The 22,016-nt window shown below is 38.1% G+C and overlaps 3 protein-coding genes across 7 annotated transcripts; 1 reads left to right on the forward strand and 2 right to left on the reverse strand.

The window, feature by feature from the left end:
• Positions 1 to 194: 194 nt before the first annotated feature.
• LOC135162076 (uncharacterized) lies at positions 195 to 7,181 on the reverse strand. Of its 5 annotated transcripts, XM_064120187.1 has the most exons (5): positions 5,582 to 5,677; positions 4,419 to 4,479; positions 3,946 to 4,118; positions 961 to 3,321; positions 195 to 868 (listed from the first exon to the last, which is right to left on the reverse strand). In XM_064120187.1, the coding sequence occupies exons 3-5, from the start codon at positions 4,046 to 4,048 to the stop codon at positions 702 to 704; spliced, it is 2,631 nt and encodes an 876-aa protein (XP_063976257.1). In that variant the 5' UTR covers positions 4,049 to 4,118; positions 4,419 to 4,479; positions 5,582 to 5,677; the 3' UTR covers positions 195 to 701. The 5 variants fall into 5 exon arrangements, with proteins under 5 accessions (XP_063976257.1, XP_063976258.1, XP_063976259.1 ...); XM_064120191.1 differs by lacking the exon at positions 5,582 to 5,677 and having other exon boundaries at positions 197 to 868; positions 961 to 1,956; positions 2,434 to 3,321; positions 3,946 to 5,152; XM_064120188.1 differs by lacking the exon at positions 5,582 to 5,677 and having other exon boundaries at positions 961 to 3,201; positions 3,946 to 5,154.
• Positions 5,808 to 15,206, forward strand: LOC135162130 (protein quiver). The gene is given in 6 exon segments (XM_064120301.1): positions 5,808 to 6,570; positions 8,447 to 8,614; positions 9,304 to 9,351; positions 9,509 to 9,655; positions 9,953 to 10,167; positions 10,169 to 15,206. Coding segments are annotated over 5 exon segments (513 nt in total). The 5' UTR covers positions 5,808 to 6,570; positions 8,447 to 8,589; the 3' UTR covers positions 10,247 to 15,206.
• LOC135162083 (histidine decarboxylase) lies at positions 15,200 to 21,991 on the reverse strand. The gene is made up of 15 exons (XM_064120202.1): positions 21,643 to 21,991; positions 20,417 to 20,703; positions 19,806 to 20,060; positions 19,568 to 19,711; positions 18,943 to 19,009; positions 18,304 to 18,466; positions 18,043 to 18,113; positions 17,866 to 17,885; positions 17,433 to 17,531; positions 17,077 to 17,297; positions 16,695 to 16,804; positions 16,450 to 16,620; positions 16,252 to 16,328; positions 16,058 to 16,184; positions 15,200 to 15,853 (listed from the first exon to the last, which is right to left on the reverse strand). Exons 1-15 carry the CDS (start codon positions 21,668 to 21,670, stop codon positions 15,579 to 15,581), a joined length of 2,115 nt encoding a protein of 704 aa, XP_063976272.1. The 5' UTR covers positions 21,671 to 21,991; the 3' UTR covers positions 15,200 to 15,578.
• Positions 21,992 to 22,016: the final 25 nt, after the last annotated feature.

The raw sequence follows: 22,016 nt of genomic DNA on the forward strand, positions 1-22,016 counted from the left end.
TCAAATTTCAATGTCATTTAATAACAGTTGATCCCACCAAATCGAATGAAGTTACACAACATGGCGTTGAGTAATTCAATTGTACCTGAAGCTAACAAATCATGTGACGAGAACGTTAAAAGGATTCCAAATTGATATATTTTCATTATATTATCCCGAAAATAGTACCTTAATCTGACTGATTCGCAAGAAAACCCAGAAAAAATCGAACGACCTTCTAAAACATTAGTTTTATACATGAGTACCTTGACAATAAACGTGAAATTATTTATTCGATAATTCTCATGACTCATAAACGTCTACCTAATTATCGCCATTTGTCGGGGATATCCTTCTTAATTGTGTGTATTTGCATGCTCTTTATTGAAATAGAACTGATTGGACTTTGTGTCCCGGCAGTTTTAACTTCGAAGTAAATCGATTTGCCATCGCTGAAAGTTCAGGTAAAAGGTGCCCTGGCCTTAACCTCTGGGAGAATGTCAGGTGGCATTTGATTCTGAAATTGCTTGAGTGTCGACGACAAAACAATACCATCCGTTGTACTTTTAGGATACAGATCATCATGCGTTAGAGATGTACTACTTGTATTCATTATTATTTACCTCTACTCAATTTATCATTTACGCTTCCATTACAAACCTAACAAACAAAACACAACATATTTTCGATAGCTCACCCATCTCTCCTTTATCCCCCACACCTCACACTTTCTCCCCATGAAAACCTTCGGGGAAGGACTCCCTGGCTGCCCGCATCACCGATGATCTGCGAAAAAGAGGGTCTCTCATTCCTCTGTGTCTGTAGTGCATCTCCCAGTATGGATTGTAATATGGAGGCTCGTAGTTCATTCCACTGGAATGAGAGCGCACTGAAAAATTCAAGGACATAGTTTTAAACAATATGAAAAATGATGAACGTGTTCAATAAACCAGATGAATTAATTACCAAAAAAAATCTTACATATGTTCTGTACAACCGCGCGCATCCGCCCTACAGCTGCAGTGACACCCCTCAAGGTATTATAAGTTCTCCTGAACTGTCCCTTCATCATCTCTCCAATATTATCCGTAGCATTCTTATCGTTAGAATGAAGAAGTACATTGGTGTAATGGGTGCCAGCAAGTGCAGCCGAAACAGCTAGAAACTTTTCATTCATCTGTGTCATGATGGCCTCCCTCGTGATGATCATCTCATCCCTCACAGTCATCTTCAGCATCTGAAAGTCATCGACGAGCTCCCCGATATCGTTGGACAGTTCTTCAATCCTGTGGCAGCAACGATCACCCTTGCCATCAGCAACCGGAGATTCAGAGACGGGTGATTGCCAGTGACCAGTCGTCATCGTATCATCATAATAGCTAGGCGAATCATCCTCTTGGATACTCCAGGGAGACCTCTCCGTATCCCGTTCCTCCTCCATTATGATATGAGGAGGTCTTTTGGTGCTATGCAGTGGTGGACACGGGCACGCGCAGAGACATTTACACTGCGGAACTTTAGAATGTGGTAGAGATTGATGAAATTTCGTCCACCACTGCCTCGTGGTAGTCTTCGGAAATTCAAGCGGTAATATAGGACAGGTGCACTCGCAGGGGCAGGAACAAGCGCAATGATTTTCAAGGCCTGCTGCTTTAAGAACGGTGACGGGTTCTAGAAGACTCGCTGGTTCAGGAACAGATGGAGTTGTGGGTGAAGCTCCTGGAGGTCGAGTTGCCTGCGTAGGATAAATTTCCGGAATAATCGGTGAAGGAGGTCCTGGTTTCAGGACCGTTGGTATTGTGGGCTCTGGGATCAGGCCTCCAAGATGAGGTGCAGGAAGTGTGGGCTTTGGAAGTGGTGGAATCGGCAGATCTGGCTCCAAATCCAGACTGTCAGGCTGTTCAACTATCTCAGGTAATGCATCAGGTGATCCAGTGGATTCTGGTATTAACCAAGGCAACCAGGCGTCAGGTTGTTCTGGGGGCAAAACCGTTGGTTCATACATATTATCTATGACTGGCATTGCGGGCCTCGGCGTTCCAATCGGCTCCCCAATGGTATCTACCAGCCAATTTGGCAATTCTGACAGTGGAGGCAACGGTATACCGAAAACCGCTGGAAGTTCCAAAAGCAAATCAGCTATACTGTTTAATTCCTCATTGGGAATCAGCGCGATCCCCGAAATTCCCCCCATGAGGCCCGCGTAATCTGGAAATCCTTCTGGCGCTTCTATGAGCTTCCCCATGCCGATTGTCCCGCCGAGTCCCACAATTGGTTTCTTCTCTAGAATTCTATCGAATATCCCTCTGGCATTTTTAATCATTGACAAAAATTTAACCAATTCGGCTAGCGTTAGACGAGATGATACACCATGGAGGGGAATATTGGATGAACGGCGTTGGGGGCGTTGGGGATGTGATTTTCTGACGGGGGGGAATGCATTGAATTTTTTACCAGATTGAGATGTGGCTGGCGGCTGACCGCTGGGCGATGTGATCATGCCTTTCAGGTCGGATATCTGTTGCATCACTCTGGCGATGTCGCGGACGACTCTCTCGTGGATGAGCTTCGTGTCCTGGTTGAAGTCAGCGAAGGCCGTCTCCAATTTCTTCTCGAGACGAGCGACCGATGCGTCCAGTTTGGCGATACCTTCGTCGATCTGATTTTTTATCTGCTCCTGGCCGAATATCAGGCTGTTGAGGTGGTGGTCGATTGTCGGGGAAATTGTGGATGGATGAACTGGATGGTGAACCACTGGTAAATCTGGCAACTGGGGCGCCACAGTCCCACCCAGATGTGGATCTGCGATTGCATCTGGATGAGGAGTCCCTAGAAAATCTGATTGAGGACTCACCTGTCCATCGGGCTGAACAGACACAGGACAGGACATCTCGAGTGACCCATTTCCTATGAACTCTTTCAATTGTTGCAAATCCTTCCGGATTTTCTTGTAGTCTTTTCGCATTTTTTTGTAGTAGGTGTTGAGGCTTTTCATTCCACTGACAAGTGTCTCAGTCCCATTGTTCATTCTCTGCGTCATCAACTTGTCTCGTCTCTCCAGATGAAAATTCAACCGAGTCAGGTTCCTTGGTAGATACAGGGTTTGGAATTTTATCAAGGCTACGTCAGTGCCAATGTCTTTGATCTCGTTCATGCAGCTGTGCATTACGGATTTCATCTCGACGAGGGAACGAGTGGTTGTGGTTAGATCGTCGGAGACACCTGGGAAGTAACGTAACAAGGTTTTTACGTCTGCATTCACCTCGCGAATTAGCTTGTTTTTCTCAAGGAAAAAACGATGGTGCATTCCGGTGACTGGGGCTAGAGTGACAGAAGTTGTTGCTGAACAGAGAATGGAAAAGGGGAATGCAGGATTAGATCATTTTTGATTAAACGAGGGATAATTACTGTTGAGGGTAACGTCGATTTTTACAGGGACCGAAGTTAATAAATTCGGAGAATTTTGCAAAATATGTGTAATGAGCTGAATGACACTAAGTTTTCAGGCTTTCCAGACAGTGAAAAATCAATCATGAATTTCTAATTAAAAATTTTGATAACATGAGGATGCAGGGAGTTCCAAATTTGTTTGGGAGGATTTATCCGAGATATTTCCAGTCAAAAATGCGGGATATTATATAATTTTCAAGCAAAGTGAGACGAAAAATAAAAAATTTCGCAGCACTCAGAATCATCTTACCGTAAATTACGCTTAAGAGGCTGCCTTTTAAGCTCTTTAAAAACATTTCATTGAGATTGGTATTTACCATGTTTTACGGATAAAAAACATGACGTGATGCATAAAGACTTTCAGCGTTTAAACAAGCGTTATTTACGTTTAGAGTTTTCTGTTTTCAACTACGAAGTTTCTGCTCCTCTTGGTAACAAAAAGACTTTGTCTTCGAGGGATGAATGGCTTAATACCATCAAATACTCTTCTCAATAATCAGTATTAAAGATTCTCACCATTATTGTATCCAGGTGAGGTGATTTGTTCAGTTTGGGAACTATAAGTTCCCAACAGGTTCATAAATATCAGACAGCCGAGGAATGAATTTCGTAACATCATAGTTCCCTCCTTTCAATTATTTTGATGACGATTGAATATTCAAATTCATTGATATGTGTATCTATAATTTCTACTTTCCGCAGAAAAAAAATAGTAATCCGTCGAAATAGGATGTTATTGGATTTTGAATATGGAAATGCAGTAGCTAGACGTGGGCAGAATGCAATCACAAGGTGTACTGACACTTTCAATTTTAAAAATCGAATTAAACCTTGAAAATTAAATTCTATTGTCACGTCGGCTCCGACGACGTTTTGATATTTCGATAAATCACATGCTCTTTGTGCATTATACTGCAATATTCCAATGGATTAATTAGCTCGACTGATATTTCTGAGTGGTAGAATATCAAAGGAATTCCAGAACTCACCTGGTGGTGGTGAACAACGGAGCGTCAGGGGCATCCGTAAGTCATTTGCAAGGATATCTCACTAGGTTTCAATAATAACAAAAAAATTTTTGTTTATTGAGGTGTCATATTTTACAACCTCTATCATTAAAAATGTAGTAATAGCCCCTATATCATCGAGTGTTGATTGAGCTTCAGTCATCACTCGGAGGAACCAGCTTTAAACATTTGAAAAAACCACAAGTGTCGCATTTCAAGTTATAGAACTCTTTTTTCGTGATTGATTCAACACCCGAATTTAGTTATCTCTGCGGCTAATCGCTATGAAATTATCGCACTCATTAAATCACGTTCAGCACGCGACAGGTCGTTAATAATGATTAATGGAACTGTTCCAAGCTGTCGTGATTGTTCCACTTATTAATTTTAGAAGTGATTGTTTTAGTTATGTATTGATCGAAAAAACTAATGAAGTTTTGTGGAGAAAGATTTGTGATGATTGGTGGTAAATTGTTCATCGTAGGGATTTTGATGTCTCAGTATTCTCAATCAGTTAATCATATTTAATTGCAAGTATTGATGAATACAGGGCGGAAAAAATGGGTCTTTAGAAATCTGTGGTCGTTTGTAACTGGATGAATATGAATAAATCTTAGGATGGAACGGTTTCCAGACTAGTTCTGAGTAATCTAACTCCAAATCTTATTAGTTTATCGTATGAAAAATGAATTAAAAATTGAAAACAGGAGTTGACGCGAAGAAACAACCAAATCTAAAATATAAAGAGAGTACTGGGGCTTGTATATTTTTCCAGAGGGGAAACCCGATCCCTTGAAAAATCCTCCACCTTCGTTATTGATCCCGGAAAAGCCGCCCTGAATAACTGTAAAAATTATCTCGTTAATCGACCAATTATTATCGATTCCCCTACAACACGCTCTATTATCACGCTGACACAGTCAATTCCCCGTTCTGCCCCAGTGCGTCTAAAAACTTAAAATAAAAATCTGAACTCCCTCTTTCCATCCAAAAATAGCCCTATCGAAGGGCTGCACAACTCGCTCATCTCCAAAATAACTGTCCCATCCCACCTGTCCCCCCCCCCCTCCAAACTCGTTTGATCTCCCTCTCAGTGCAATGACATCTCCACCCACACAAAACCACCCTCATCCCGTCGTAGTCACCCAAAACCCCCTGGCAGTTCACGTAACGCCTGCGCACCAATCCCGTACCACCACCGCATGCAGCGAAACATTATTGATCACGCCAAGTGGTTGCTCAGGTGGCACTCGCCAAACGCAAAATCCCAAATTTGCTCATCGCGCAATCGCGTGGTGCCCATGACCACAGTAGCGACTGTTCACATGACTTGAACCATAGTTATCTGCATAGGCAGTGCAGTGAGTGAGCTTGAGTCTCGGCCGGCTGTCGTTTATTGTCTAACGTGGGTGTCAAAAATCAAGAAAATACGGAAATACTGTATTTTAAAAATTTCCAACCCGTAAATTCGAATAAATACCGAACACTAACCGATCATTTCATCCCCCCGGCGCTCTTTCCCTTCTGCTGCCCAAATGAACTTTCTCCTTCTCGCATAATTTCCATTCAATTTATATCGGTAAATTATTCATGATTTCCATTCTCTCATCGTTGATAAGAACCAAAGTTTAAGTTCACGTTGATCCCGATTAATTGGTCAACGTTCATTAATTTATCGGCAATGCAGAAGCAGAGAGTAATGGATCGATGATACTTCGAAAAGTTAATTCTTATTCAATAATTTAAAAAATAAAATCAAGAATCAATACGGAATCTGTACTTTCAGTATTTACGTTTGCCACCGTCATTGAGGGGTTTTTTAACTAAAAATTATTTCCCTCTAAAGGAATTATTTCAGAGGTGCCGAGTGACTCCTCGGATTTGAATACCTCGAGGGACTTCAGTTGTAACTAAACAATAGGGCATAGTAAACATGAGGGAGAGATACGTGAGGGCATGTGTGTCAGATCGGAGTGTGACGGCGGGAGCGTCCGCACCAATGAGAGGATTTTAATAAAATCCGGAAAAATTGAGACATGTGCTATCACTGGTAGTTGCTGCAGCCCGTTATCAATCTGGTTGTGGTATATGCAGTCTTCCGAGGTGCAGCTACTTCCAATCTGGTTTGAATAAGGTAAATCAAAGTGCTTTGCAATGATAGAGCCAGACAAGTGCGATGGGGGACGAGCTTGGGGTAGGTCAGGTGACAGATGCCGCATTTCTTCTTGATCCATTATTTTTCGAAATAATTACTTAATTCGTGATAGACCAATACCTTCATTAATGCATTCTTTTGATGTTGAGGGACTTATTAGAAACAATCGATTTACTCGCGGCTATTTGAGACTTCTTGTAATTTTAGTCCTTTATGTCATCATGTTAAATACTCACCGGGGCTTTATTAGAACTGTTATGCCGGCATCTGAATGATCCATTACAGTGATAAGCAGCGTTGACAACTGTGAGGGATATTATACCATCGACCTAGTTCTGGAAAACAGCTTTCGATAATACGGAGTACTCCGGGAAAACAGTGTTTCGACTCAATATTTGCATTCTGAGAGGGATTTCATGCCTCAATTTTCTTCTATTTTCCTTCAAACATTATTTTGTGGAATCATGCAACGATGTGCTTGAGTGGTTTACTGTGATGGAAGTCGGTTACGATTCGAGGCGATCCAATTTTCCTCTGGTCGAGTCCACGTGATGGGGAGTGCAGGCAATTTACATTGCTCTCATTTTTTTTCTCCTCTGTAAATTAACAATGGAAATGTATTCATATTAATTCATATTTATGTTGCATGTTAACGTCTAAACTACGGAATAATGCGTAGGAGCAATGGGAATTTATGTTCATAGCGTTTAAATGTCAGTTCCGTCATTAAAGTATAAATTAATTTTTTTTAATGCAAATCAATACCCAATAGACCTCAAAAGAAAAGGGGAGGGGGAAGAACTCCAACTGTTCGGACACAGCACTTGAATTCTGTCAGTGAATAAATAGCTCCGGGGTTTCTTTCTTATTTTTCTTTCTTCGTATTATTATTTTCGAGAATCATGTAACGATTAGTTTGAATGGCTCAATACGACGGAAATGATTCAAAATTTGTACAGAGGATCCAAAATTGCTCTGTTGAAACCCACGCGCTAGGGTGTTTCGGCAATTTGCATTGCCCCTAGGCAATGGTCATTTCATTGTTCAAATAAAAGATTATATTGTCACCAGAGACTTCCAAATTTTATTTAATGATTTTTTAAAAACAAGCCATGTAGACTCCTGAAATGAACGATTCTCATTTTTCATCCATGGTTGTCACATTTACTACGACTTCTTTAAGGATAATAATAGAATAATAACATTATCACTGCAAATTATCATTAATCAAATCACATTTCAAAATATGAATTCATCTCGAGGTAATGGCACTCAAAATATTGAGCCACCAAATCGCTATTTAATTGCTCTCGAAATGTGAAGGCTGAGGAAAAGCCCAGGAGTTAATACTCAAGTTCTCGCAGGGAATCGACCCTAGATTGGTCAGCCTATGAGGGAAACGCCGCAACGTGTCGTTGTTTATCAATTATTATGAATTGGCTGATTGTAAAATTTAAATGTTCCAATTAAAGTGTCAAGAAAACTAAAATGGCTTCAGAACAACACAATTTTCAAAATTACTGAAGAAAAAAAATGAGTTTCGAGAGTACAATTTTTTTTTCTCATGCCATATGAACGTGCTTCAGTGACAAGGTCGCCGGAAGCTCGCGAAACACCCTCGGACTCTACAGAATGCATTCGGAAACTTTGTTGTCGAAATAACGCACGCGGCGTTTCTCCACGATGGTGACCAACGTCCTTGTTTCGCGGAAGGTGACTCAGCTAGGGTTAACACCTCAAGGGTTTCCCTATCTATTCTCTATTGTATCATTAATTTTGTTACTCCTTGATTATTTATGTTCTGGGTTCATACGATTACAATTTCAAGTGATTCGATACGACAAACGTGTTTCAGGATTTATCAAGAAAATCAAATTTCAAAATTTTCCGCGTGACACGAAGTGCAGATCAGCTAACGAGTGACTAATGGTCATGTTAAAATGAAGGCGTGAGCGCTGGGATTAATCTGTTTGATGACAACAGGTAGCGGAGTCCAACATGGGAGCGGACTACATGATAACCGGTGGGTTCTTGCAATTTGTAATTTATTGGATTTGATTCTGGAATAATCGTTATTTTGTTATGATGGTGATTGGTGATAGTACGTGAATAATTACATTTTTCAAGGCAATAGTGAACGGGGATATAATTCTCGGATGGAGAAGGAAGTATTATGAAAGAATAAATTTTTTCGTGTTTCGATCACTAATCAATTAAAAAATCGTAATGGAATTGATGCTTTGAATTATTGCAGTAAAAAAATTTGACCGTATGATATCCCTGATTAAAAATACTCCCTCTCCAACCGAGAATTTTTATTTTATTCATAACATAATAGCTCATTATGGAACTTGAATGACTTCCACATTCGCAAGAAGTAAAAGAAATTAGTTATTAAAATACTTAGAATTTTATATTTGTCAAAGGAAGAATGTAGTGGGTAGAAAAATATTGTTTGCACATGTTAATAATAATTTCGAGAAAAGTGCGAGCTCTCGAGGGGGCGGGTTCCCGCCGAATGGTGAGTCGTTAGAGAAATAAAAATGATGAAATTCGTACTGTAAAGAAATTAACTCATGTAAATCATGTAGTTGAATTAGAAATGTAGAATGTTGATGATAAGTTCACGAGTATTTGTTCTAATTGACAGTGCATAATGATGTAGAATCATTTATTGAACTCCTCTGAAGCGAAAATCACATTTTCTTTCAGTGGCAATTTTACTAGCGGTTGCCAACGTCTGTCATGCCGAGTGTCAAAGTGAGTTACTACTGATAAATATCTGTGTTACGAGTTTCATTCAGTAAGGACCTAGTCATATTAAGGTTCTGGGTAGTTTGAAAGTAGTTGGATTGATTTCCATGTGCGTCATATTAAGGTGGATTCATTGATGAGTTTTCTCTAATTTTAACTACAGCGAAATCTGTCTACTGCTACGAGTGTGACTCGTGGACTGATCTGAGGTGTAAAGATCCCTTCAATTACACAGCATTACCTAGAGATCAACCCCCTCTGATGACTTGCAATGGATGCTGTGTCAAAATGGTCAGAAATCAGAGATCACGTGAGTTGAATCATCGGATTTCGCTACTGAGAATTTACGGACAAAATTCCCGCGCCTCCCAACATAAATTCTCCTTCCGCATGCTATTAGTAGAATTTTGCTAAAAAAATTCTCTTCGCGTAGTCGAAGTGACAATTGAACAAATAATCAATCCCCGATGGATAAGATAAACACTCAGCGCGCCTTCTTCCTCTCGTCATAAGAGTCGACAAGCAAAGGGAAAACCCCTGTGCTTATCCACTCTCGGGGTAGTTATTTTCAACAATACAATAAAAAAAATAACTTACAATTTTTCAGCTTACGAGAGCGTCCGAAGAACGTGCACATCCCAACTGCAAATAAACTTATTTATGGTGGATCACGTGTGCATGATGGAAAGTACCGGCACTGGTCACATGTGCTTCTGTGAGGAAGATATGTGCAATCGGGTATCCCCATCCACGTGTTCCAATACCACACTTCTATTAATCCTATCAACACTCCTCATTATCAATTCAATCCTGACGAGTCCAGGCTTGCTTAGTAGGTCACTGTGATTATCACCGTTTGTCAGCCACACTTGATCGTTTGTACATTTTTATTTTCCCGTAGAGATCCTGATAGACAGTAGGAGGCCTCGATGTTGGTCACAACGTGCACTAAAATCAATTACATAGTTTTTTTTTCGATTATCAAAAATATTTATATTCGGAAATTTATGCGAAGAAAAAAATTGCGACAAATTTAACTGTGCGAAATCAATTTCTTACAATTCCTGTTTAAATCCATTGAGAATCGCGAATAATTGTTGCATGAATTTTTAAAATTCATTTTTTCAATGCTATATAGATCTAAGAATCGAGAATCCCTTGAACATTCGAGAGAATACTGAGTTGTCACTGAAAAATTCGACAGACATTTCATGTTACTTAATGGTTGTTAAAAATTCCATTCCCTCGCGCTCCAAAAGTTCAGAGTAATTTTCTAAACGCGCATATCCCCACAAGTAAAAAAAATCCCCTGAAAAATAATGTCATCGAAGAATGATGATGGTGACCAACTCTCGAGATTGACACCTCATCAATGATTGCTTTTTAATTATTGCGATGAGGCCAGCGGCGTACGAGGCTCGAAAGAAATAATTTTTTTACCTTCAACCTTCAAATAATTGAAAGAACAATAATTACCTACGTATGTGGCCTTGAGCCGCTCATTCCTGGTTACCAACCAGCATCGTTTACTAGTAATTGCCCATAAATAAAAAAACTTAATTAAATTCATTAATCCGTGATAATAATCCGCGAAGGAAGACACAAGAGATGTAGGTAGAATTCACTGGCTGTCTCATGATGTTAGATCCTCCACCTGTTTAATTCCTAATCCTATATATTCTCCATTGTATCCATTGATGACCGTAAATTCCCCTCCATGGAGAACTATTCAATGTTAACTCGATGTTTTAGGGGGCATCAAACACGGCGTGTTTCAATGGCATGCCCACCACTTAGTTTTTATTTACGTGAGAATACACAACTGGAAGCTGGTGTTCTACGAATTGGCTGATTTATCCTCCAATCATGGAATAATTGTTTAGTTTCTGTGAAACAAATTTTAGATGATTTTTAATATCAAGTACAATGCTTCTAGTTGAATATTCTCTGCATTATGATGAGTAGATAGACAATTCATTAGGTAGAGTGTTATGACTGTGAAGATGTTTCAATATCCAAGGGATATATTCTGACATTTTCGGTTGAGAGTGAGTGGGGAACAATGGGCGACTAATTCTGATATTAATGACTTTCCAACGAAAATCATGTTTTTCCTCTCTAGTCAGTCTAGCTCAATTGATTAAAAAAAAAAGTCTGGAACTCTGTTGTACCCTAGACTCTCTTCCAAATGTTATTCTCACTGTTGGTAATCGTTATTGATTCCTATTTACGTTATTTTGAATTCATTACCTCTATCGCTCATTCACGCTTATGGTCTAGTCCATGCTTATCGATTTACGTGTTAAAATTCTTTCAACATATCATTTGTTATTTGGTTTCAATCGCTGGACGATTTTTTGGATTAGGGAGAGAAGGAAAAATGAGTCTTCTGGAGTCATCAATAGTTCTCGACCAAGTCGCGCCATTTAGATATCCTCAATGTCCTTTTAAAGTGAAAAAATTGAAATTTTTTTTCTTATTTATCTTAATGGTATTCAGTGTTTGATGATGACAAAATTCTCATTTTACACTTTGCTCTTCCACGAGTTTGCATGTTTTATTATACACTCAATGAGGCTGAATTTCGAACGTATACGAGTTGCTGCTACTTCCTGATGGTGAAGTTAATCAGAAGTCAAATAATTCGGTGATTAATTGAATTGTTCAGAGTTCAGGGCTCACAGCACTGGCACTGCACGGATGCATGATACTTTATGGTTTATTATTGGTTTTATTTCGGTGTATGATTCTTCCAATCTTAAGCTACTCGTTCTAAATTCACATGGATACTAGCGTCATCCCGACGTTGATGCCGGTTTTGCCTTCACTAATCGATTATTAATTGTCAAATGATTGATTATGACTGGCATGATCGATTTAGGTGATCTTTAAACGCAAAAAAAAATTACAAAGTACATTTATCAGCAATCAATATTTTTTTAATTTATGCACTAACAAGAGATGAATGTTTACTATCAACTTCATTGAAAAAAATGGAGAGAAACAGTTGAAAAAACTTCTCAAAAATTTTTTTTACCCGGAAATGGAGGGATAAATTGGCGAGAGATACGAAAAAAATATTCTCTATTTTTTTTTAATCGGTTTTCGATGATCAACCAATCGAGTTGTGATCAATTCATGTGGATTCTGAACGAGTAGCTGATAAACCCACCTTCCATCCTGATGAAACATAATTTAAGAACAAAATATGAAGAGAATGCACTGTGGGCCTTCACCTCGTGACCTCCAACGACTCAACCATTGAGGATATAAATGATGCAATAAGGAAGGATACGGCTTGACGATGTTGGAGAATCGAGTTGAACGCTCATATCCTCACAGAAAGGCTTTTTTTTTACAAAGAGCCTTTTGCCAAACAAACTTCGTGCACCTCGGGATAAAAACAGACCCGCCGAGGTTCTTTTGGCAAGCCATGCGGCTCATGTCGCGTCATTTGTTCATTTTCGCACGCGCGTCTGCGAGGCCATTTACCAATTATCCATTGTTATTTCATGTTTCTTAATAAACTTTCCTTATAAGTTTGCTTTCTCCCGTGCAAACATTTTCTTCGAAGGGGTGACCGAGGATAAGCTTGGACATCTTCGATTGGTCAGAATAATCATCGAGCGGCATTAGAGATATCGCGGGGTACCTAAAAATTCACAAAATTGTTTAATTAAATCATTTAGTTCTGCGTATAAAAAAATCATTAATTGTTATGTTTTTGCTTGGGAATTCGAAGTTTCCAATGAGTGAAGATAGCAATTTTTTTTATAACGGCCTAAAAAACACTTTTTGAGCGGATTCAGAATATCGATCAGAAAATCGGTTCAAAAAATTTAAGTCACTGTAAAAAAAATGGATCGGAAAATTTAAATTGAATTTTTCACTGTCTGGTATCCCTTTAATTATTGAATTCAGGCAATAATCAACACAATTGTACAAAGTTTTAGAGTGTGCAATGCTATCAGAGGATTCAAATCCTAGATATCTGGAAACACCACGCGTGACGTAAGTGCCTTAGTCTCAACAATTGTATTCGCGTGGATCAATATTTTATTCATTCGGAGTATCCAGTTTTTTTTTTAAATTTCCCATGAATATTTCTCGCAAAACATGACCATTGTAATTCTTTTCGTTTCGTTGGTCACCTGGCCTCGCAGTCGAATTCCACGTGCCATGTGAGGTAAAGAAAGAAAATAGAAAAAAAATTCTGTTGTCGTGAGACATCTCCTTGGGTGTTGGCAGCCGATCAAGAGCGCTTTTTATATTAAACATTATACATATTTAATACATCTATATATTAATGAGATTGATTGACGATTATGTGAAAGCGAGATAATTATGAATTCCGCATTATGTAAATCAATGACATGTTTTTTACCTTTGAATCTCTCAATGTATATCATTACATGATCTATGTTGCACCCACATGAGTGTCGAGACGTTGGACGCAGCACATCTCCCCCTCCACCGTTTACGCTGTGATTATTTTGTACAAAGTGATGAGTGTCATTGTTGCAGCATTCGGGTAATATTACCGTGCACGTCATATTACCGTACAAATGTATATTTGAAATCGCGCTCTGATTGGGCGAACCGAGAGCAGAAAAAAATCTCGGGGCTGAGTATCGCAATTCTATTGATCGGAAGGGCGGAGAAGGAAATAATCGATACAATTTTTTTTGATCAGACGACGGCATGTCACCTGCCGCCGTTCTATTGATCGGATGACTAATGACGGAATTAATCAATGACAATACGATTTTTGTGAAAAAAATGAATATAAATTGATGAAATAATATGTTATGTCATTAGACGATGAAATTATTATCTACGTGGAGATGAATATTTAGTAAAAATTAAAAAATGTACATTTCGCTCGCCAATTAATTAGAATCAGAAGATTGAAGTGGCTATATTTCAATTTTTCGCAGATAATGGGTACACAATAATTACGCGACAGTTTCGTAAAAATTTCTGTAACCACATTTTGCTGGCAAATTATGGAAGAGATTCGTAATTTTTATTGAATATTTCCATCGCCATATGACATACAATATTTTATGATATTCGGCTCGCTTCGCTCACGATTAAATTACGGTTCATCTGGTCTACCAGTACGAAAGAAATATGAAGTTGAAATTGTTTTTAAAATAGAAGGGACTAGTTAACCCTCGGGAAAGACATACATGTAATTAAAAATGTGTCTCATTATAGTTATGTATTGGGGAGGGGGGAGTCAAATCGACACGCGCTGCTTGTTTTTTGCGACCATCTTGCTCTAGAGATGTAGCGTAGAGATGATTCTAAAAATACTCATGCAAATAAATTTTTAATTGTAAAAATTTTCATTGTTATCATCAATACTGAAGTGAGTTTTAGAACGCCGACTCAATTTATGATAATTTCTAGTCGTAAATTTATCACCATCAACTATTATCACTGGTTGATGTTCAATTACCATTGATATTAATTCATAATTAACGAAGAATGATATATGACGTTGTTATGAATGTTAAAGATTATTTATAACGGATGACTAGGTAATTCGGATTGAGATTGTTACATATAAATGGGGAGGACTGTAAATTATTGTAATCCCGGAACAAGGAAATATCATAGTTGTACGTAAAAATGTGCTCATGGTTATGCGATTTGTTGAAAGACATTTGGAAATATCATTAGAGTAAGGAGAGGAGTAGCGATGGAACTGAAGGTAGTTGAATGATTTGGAATGGAAATGGATAATAAATTGTAGAAATCATGCCATATCATCGAATGCATTAAAGTTTAAGTCTCAAACTGATATTTGTACTTTTCATTGATCGCCTGAACAATAAAGAGATAATTTTAACTTATTCAATAATTTTTTAGTTTATTCTTCGATAACAATTGAGTCTATTCCTAATTTTTTAAAGGACTTAGTTATCCACTGACTCGTTTTCTGTTTTCAGTTGATGAAAATAATGAGTTATAATGGAAATGGAAAATGGTAAACAGATAGTGGACGTTTGTCCATTTTATTGATTACTTGAACATTAAAAACAATGTGAAATTACTCAGGGAATTTATTTTTCATTCTTCGACAACAGTTGAATTGATTTATTATTTTTCAAGAGAGTTTGATTCACTGACTTATCCTTATTAATTAGTTTGCATTAGTTTGAAATCTAATGGTTGTTCGTTACTTTAAGTTTTGGCTTTAATTTTGATTATCATTCCAAGGATGTCTACGGCTCCTTAATGTGTCCACACTTGCCACAGATATTTCCATTAACTTTACGTATCTCATTATCAGAATGAGAGAAATTGGTGATGATTGTTGGTGTTAAATTGCTAAATCCACCGATAGTTTCACTCCTCGGTAATTCCTTATCCAGGTTAAATTCATCATTACCGACAGTTCCATTCACCTCTTGCACCAGACCCCTCCTGTTATCGACTAATGGACTATCATCAACTGAGTACTCCGAGCTTGATCTCGATGATGAATTATCGTAAGAGCCTGAATTTTTCGAATTTCTTTGTTTTTCACAGTTTTTCTCTGTTGTTTACACTGAAGCTACTAATAGGGCTACAAAATCTTTCACTAGCGAATTCTCTAATCTATCAATCTTGGCGAAATTATTTTGCAAATTAACTAGAAAGTCAAGGAAATACGTGAGCCTGGAAATGTTCGAGTTACATGATGATTACTCTTGAATCTCACCGTCTATTGTCATACTGGACTTATCGATGCTTAATGTTGATTCGGTCTTCCCGTTGGCATCTTCAACTTCCATGAGAGGTGAATTTTTTGTCGGCTCGGTGTTGTAACGTCCACATAACGCATATCCCTAAAAAATTATTCTTCAATATTCTAATCTCTGTATTTATTCTATTTATCTTTTATTCCTTCCTTACTTGGACTAGATCCATTCGGGAGTCCAATGAGAACTGCTTGCCCGACATTAAAATGCCTCTGATGCGTCGCCTCATTGCTAAGGAATAAATATTTCTAAATATTTTTGCTTCGTTAGATTTAATTAATAATATTAACTTCTGTAATAGGAATAGCCATATTCCTGAATACGAAAAATATAGCGTTTGAAGTGTATTTACCTGGGCTATTGCTCGGCTTCAGGCGCAATTGATCGAATTTCTTCATGCAGTCATTGAAAACATCAGCTGTATCATAAATCGCAGCAAAACTTCCATTGACAATTTTTGGAGACATTGGCGAATTGGCCAGGAGTAGACTAGACCCAAAGTCCTCGTTTTTCTTCCGTGTTTCTGCAATCCACGAATAATTGGATAATTTCCTAACAATTGATGATGTTTTCCAAAAATTATTATATTATCTTTACCTGCTAACGATACCCTGACTCTCGCTGGCGATCCCGTTATCGCTGCTAAAATTTCAGTAGCTGTATTTTTTATTTCACCCCAGTCTCGGAGAATGTCTTCATTGGTAGTGCTTTGAAAATTAAACTGAATTAGCGTTGTACCGAATTCTGGATATAAATCAATTTGTTACCGTTTTCAGGAAACGACTGATACGATAAACAATTGATTGTTTATAAATTATGGATCGAAATTTGTCACTGGCTTAATGTTGTGATCGAAACCGTTATCTCAATAGCTCTACCTTCTCTCTATCCTAAAGCAACTTCTTTATTTCGAGAATATTTAAAATACTTATTGGAGATGAATAAGAGTTAATTAAAATTTCTTGCTTGAAGTACTCACTTTGTGGAAGTGACGGTGAATCTGATAACATATTTTCCGTGCAGAGCGGCAGGCACACAATGCACCTTTCCCCTGGTGTTCATCTTTTTTAACAACTTTTCAGTCAACGTATTCTCTCCGCGAAGTCGAAAGACCACCATTCCCAAATGTCTCTTGGCAGGAATTTCGAATCGCGAATCACCGAGGACGAGAGCTTCGAATTTTTTAGCTAAACGAACTCCCTACAAGTTCAGAAAGAAATATCACGAAATATTACGGAATCGCCCAAAATTAATAGAAAACTCAATGGGAATTCACTCAAATGGTCCAGTCAATTCACTAGATTGTTTTGATCGATCAACGAAATAAATCATTACCTCACGTATATGCTTTTGAAGGCCCGTTATTCCATAGTTCCTGATAACAAACCACAGCTTGAGAGCTCTGAATCTCTTGGATAAGGGAATTTGCCAGTGCTAAATGAGAAGAACGATAGAAAATTTAGAAACTATAGATATTTGATCGTGTAATTTCTGGATTAACTAATGCCACCGGCCGCGGCGTTGCTGTCGGCTTATACTAATCGATTATCAAGTGTTAAATGATCTATTATAACTATAACATAATTGATTATCTCCATGAAATCCGCCATGTTTGATTAGTGACCCGTGACGCTAGGATATATCATTAAATTCTGTATAAAAACTTGGTTCTACACGGGGAGAAAATTGGGATAGTAATTATGTGCAGGTATTTGGAGATTTTTCAATAAAAATCTACTATAACTTTTACGAATAAACTATTGCTTACCATGTAGTCAATGGCAAGACCTAAAATTTCAAAATCAAACTGTAAATTCTCTACATAAACAGCCAGGAATCGTCTCTTTACCAAATAAAATAATAAGTAAATGTTTGAAAATAACATCAGTGCATGAATAAATCTAAAATAAAAATATTCTTTCACACAAATTTATCGGTACTATACCTGAATTCTCATGCTTCAAGTACAATGGATCAACATTAAATGTCCTATGAAGTGCCTGGCTGCTTTTCACCCTGAAAATAATAATCCCTCATCTTTAAGATAATTCAGGAACCGTTGCAATAATTCCGGAAATTGTGAGGAGACAAAAAGACATAACGGCACATCCGCATCCGTTCGAAACGAGTTTTATGGGTTTCCGAAAATTTTCAAGAGAGATCTTGCGGCTACATTGAGATACAGAGATATAACAATGAGATTTACCACATGGCTGTACAGTCGAAGTGAACCATCAACCACTTGCTTGGATTGAAGGCGATTGAATCCGCGTACTCGATACCGCGTAGCCAACCACGAAATTCGGGGCAGACAAACGCACTGCCTGCATATGCTGCATCGATGTGTAGCCATAGGCAATTCCGTTCACCTGGTGGGGGGCAAAATATTACGATAATTGGGGATTTAAATGTCTTCATTGATCGAGGGGAAATAATTTTTCATTGAGATGTTTTTTCGGAGTTTGTGCGAGAGGATCCAGGAAGTTGGTTTGAAATGAAGGCAATTTTCATTATATAATTTGACGTTGACGTATTCATTGATTGATAATTGTGTAGGTTCGACGTGGGATCGGCTTTTCCTCCGTCCGGATAAACTTCAGGATATATTCAAGAATCCATTAGAGAGGGGTACAAATCACATAGAGATTCAATGAAATTCAATCATCAAAGTTATGTATCAAATAGCAAGAGAGAAACTGAGAAGAAATTATGAATATTTAGTGCCATTGGAAAGACATTACACATAAAATTATTATTTTTCAAAATATGCTTTTGCAAAATTGTAAAAACCGTCTGAATGTCAGGTTGATCTTATTCGACATTTAATTACTGACTATTTACTTACAAATAGGACCGATTTCTTCGAGGTTATCGAATGAGCAAGCACCTGTCGTTCCCAGGGTCGCACACACCTAACAAAGTCAATTAAAAATAGTCAATTATCTCGACAGTTTAATCGATACAGCTTCCAAGATTTTTTTCATTACAATTTTTTCAGGTATTGCATACAACTATTGTGAGTCTTAGCAGTCCCTGTGGTACTCATTTACCAGGCTTTCAACATTCTCCATCACGCTAATTAGGAAGAGATGGAATACTGTAGTGCCCGGAAGTAAGAAGATTGGCTACCCACGTCTTATCACCAATTACTTTGTTTCTCTCCGCTGAGAACAATTCCGTACTTGATCTCTTCTGATTTAAACCATTCTCCGTGGAGAGTTGTTCACATCGTGTACCAAATATTTTCACTAATTACACGACTGAGGGAATTCTTTGTGATATAGGAAAATAAGTTTTTTAAAGCCTAATGGGATGTCTAGCGCTTATGTAAATATTTTTTTCCTTAACAAAAATATTACTCAAACAGAAGGAAGTTATTTATGATACTGTGTCTGCCGGAAAAATAGTAAGGGACGTTTTTATTTTTGCCCTATACAATATCAATGTATATCAAAGGGTTTGTTACTCACGAAAAACGGTATAAGGCCAGCTTTTCGATCTCTTTCGACTGCCTCCAAGAGCATATCTCCGCGCATACTGAGTTCCTCATCAGCTTCGATATACCATATCTGCACCAACCCAATCAGCCCTGCCTTTTCAACACTCGAATGCGCCTAGAAATCAAAGTTATGAAAATTCAAGATGTACGTCCCTGAGAATCAAAACTTTTTTCCCTGTTGTGGATTGCAATTGAGCGGAATTAATCACCTGATCCGAACAATAGGCAACGAGCCGGGAATTTATTTCCGCCGGTGATCGATCAGGCTCGCTCTCTTGTATCGCCCTGATAGTTCTTGTTCTCGCTGCCAGGAGACACACCAGTGTTGCCTCACTGGCTGTTGTCTGAATCACACCGCCTCCAGATCCCCCGGGACGATGTAAAAAATCCTCGGGTAGACCAATCATTTCTCCAAGCCAATTCATGACAATTGTTTCAAGTTCTGTGCAAGCTGGACTCGATGCCTTAAATAAAAAATTTAAGCGACCCCGATTTTTTATTTCACAGCTAATAAACTGAACTTGGCATTACACCCAGGGAAAATTCAATTTATTTTATCCGGATTTACGTAATTAATTTGTCCGAATAGCTTGTTATAAAGTTTTTAATTAAACATAAATTTCACTTTTATTCCTATTTTATTTACACTGAATAGTTTTACCAGTGCAGGAATATTTCCCGTATCAGATAAATGATTTATTAGCGATTAATGATTTATTCCGGCTAATGGAAAAATATTAATTGATAGTTACTGTCAAATTTGGAATATGTGAAGATTTTACAACAACATTGTATCGAAATTTGAACTATTGATAATTACCCAGGTAAATCCAAGACAATTAATCGCGTCAGCCAGCATATCAGCAAGAAGACTGGCAGGTGAATTGAGGGCTGGAAAATAAGCATGCATATGGGGACTCTGCCAGTGTGTGACACCTGGCATGATGCACCTCTCGATGTCCTCGAAAATATTCTCCCACGGTTCTCCATCCACTGGCGCTGACACTGGCAGAATATGCCTGAGGTAGCCGGGCGACACAGCTGGATACACTCGTCTTGATCTTATTGTCTCGAGATAGTCCGCTATATAATCCACCATTTCCTTGCCTTTTTCAGATTGAAACAATGGACAATAAAGGAATTAATCACTTTTGAAGTTGAACGAAACAGCGGTGCTCGATACAATCGAATCTGGACGATTATTGGTGTTAGAGAGAGAAAGGGGGAAAGAGAGAATGAAGTGCTGTGGCGATTCTTGGTGCAATCTTTTAGAGGTGTTTAATTTATTTTACGAGTTTCTTTAATTCCAAAAATGGTTAGATGGTGGGGAGGCATTTTATTGATTGCACGATGCAACAAAAGAAGGTCAAGTTTTGGAAAAAAACATATTGAAGTTGTAGAAATGATTGGAAGTTACATTTCAAAAAATTTTAACAGAATGAAATCGAAGAAATAAGAAAATATAGTTTGAAAATCATTGTATCCATTAGAATAAACGAGACCGTCAATAATATGGAGTAATAAACTGAAAGCAATAAAATAAATGGAAAAGTGCAGAGACTCTTTTTCGATCTTTAGGATTTGGGCAGATGATTTCCTATTGAATCACATCTGTTGGGTCAAATTGAATTGAATGGGAAAATCGTCACGGACAATTCCAATGATATGTAAATGAGGAACAATATCCAATGTCATAAAATTCGTAACACCGTCCTCGGTTCACCCCTCAGTCTTTTATTGACATACTTTTCTTCAGTCATTTCGTTCAATTGACATTGGCATTTGCGTGTCCAGGAATGGACCGATAAAATGAAGTAAATCCTGCCTTAATACTATTTTTATCGTGTTAGGGGAATCAGTCTAGTCTTCGAATGAAGACCAATTTTAGATTAGGGGAGTTTTCTTTCGAGCAAAATGATTTCCAATGATTCTTAAAACTTAAATTGCCTACAATAACCGGTTAAAATAAAAAAATATAAATGTTTTAAATAAACTATCTGAACTATCTGTTTTAAATAAACTATATTTGAACGAACTATTGCTCACCATGTTTCCGATACTCCTCAAGGTTCATCTTAGCTGCAACAGTAGTTCAATTAAAATCAGAAAATCTTCTCAGATGTCCTGCCTCAAGCGTTAGAGCCCGCAAGATAATTAATTTTTTTTTTTCAATCCTCTGAACCGCCGTAATTCCTGATAAACTACAGACGGTCTTTTCTTAACTGCTTTCACAGTACCCAAATTTCGAAATTTCTATCGCACCGTTTTACACGCATGTGTCAAGATTAATTCGCGGATGGAGCCGCGTTCCACGGAAAAACAGCGAAAGTGTGGTGGCTTTCGGACTCGCGTTTATCCCTGAAGTGACTGGGATGAGGGCGACCGTGCGAATGAGTCAGAGTGATGGTACCACAGCTAAC

The sequence above is a fragment of the Diachasmimorpha longicaudata genome, chromosome 5 (assembly GCF_034640455.1).
Source record: "Diachasmimorpha longicaudata isolate KC_UGA_2023 chromosome 5, iyDiaLong2, whole genome shotgun sequence".
In the NCBI taxonomy this organism is placed as follows: domain Eukaryota; kingdom Metazoa; phylum Arthropoda; class Insecta; order Hymenoptera; family Braconidae; genus Diachasmimorpha; species Diachasmimorpha longicaudata.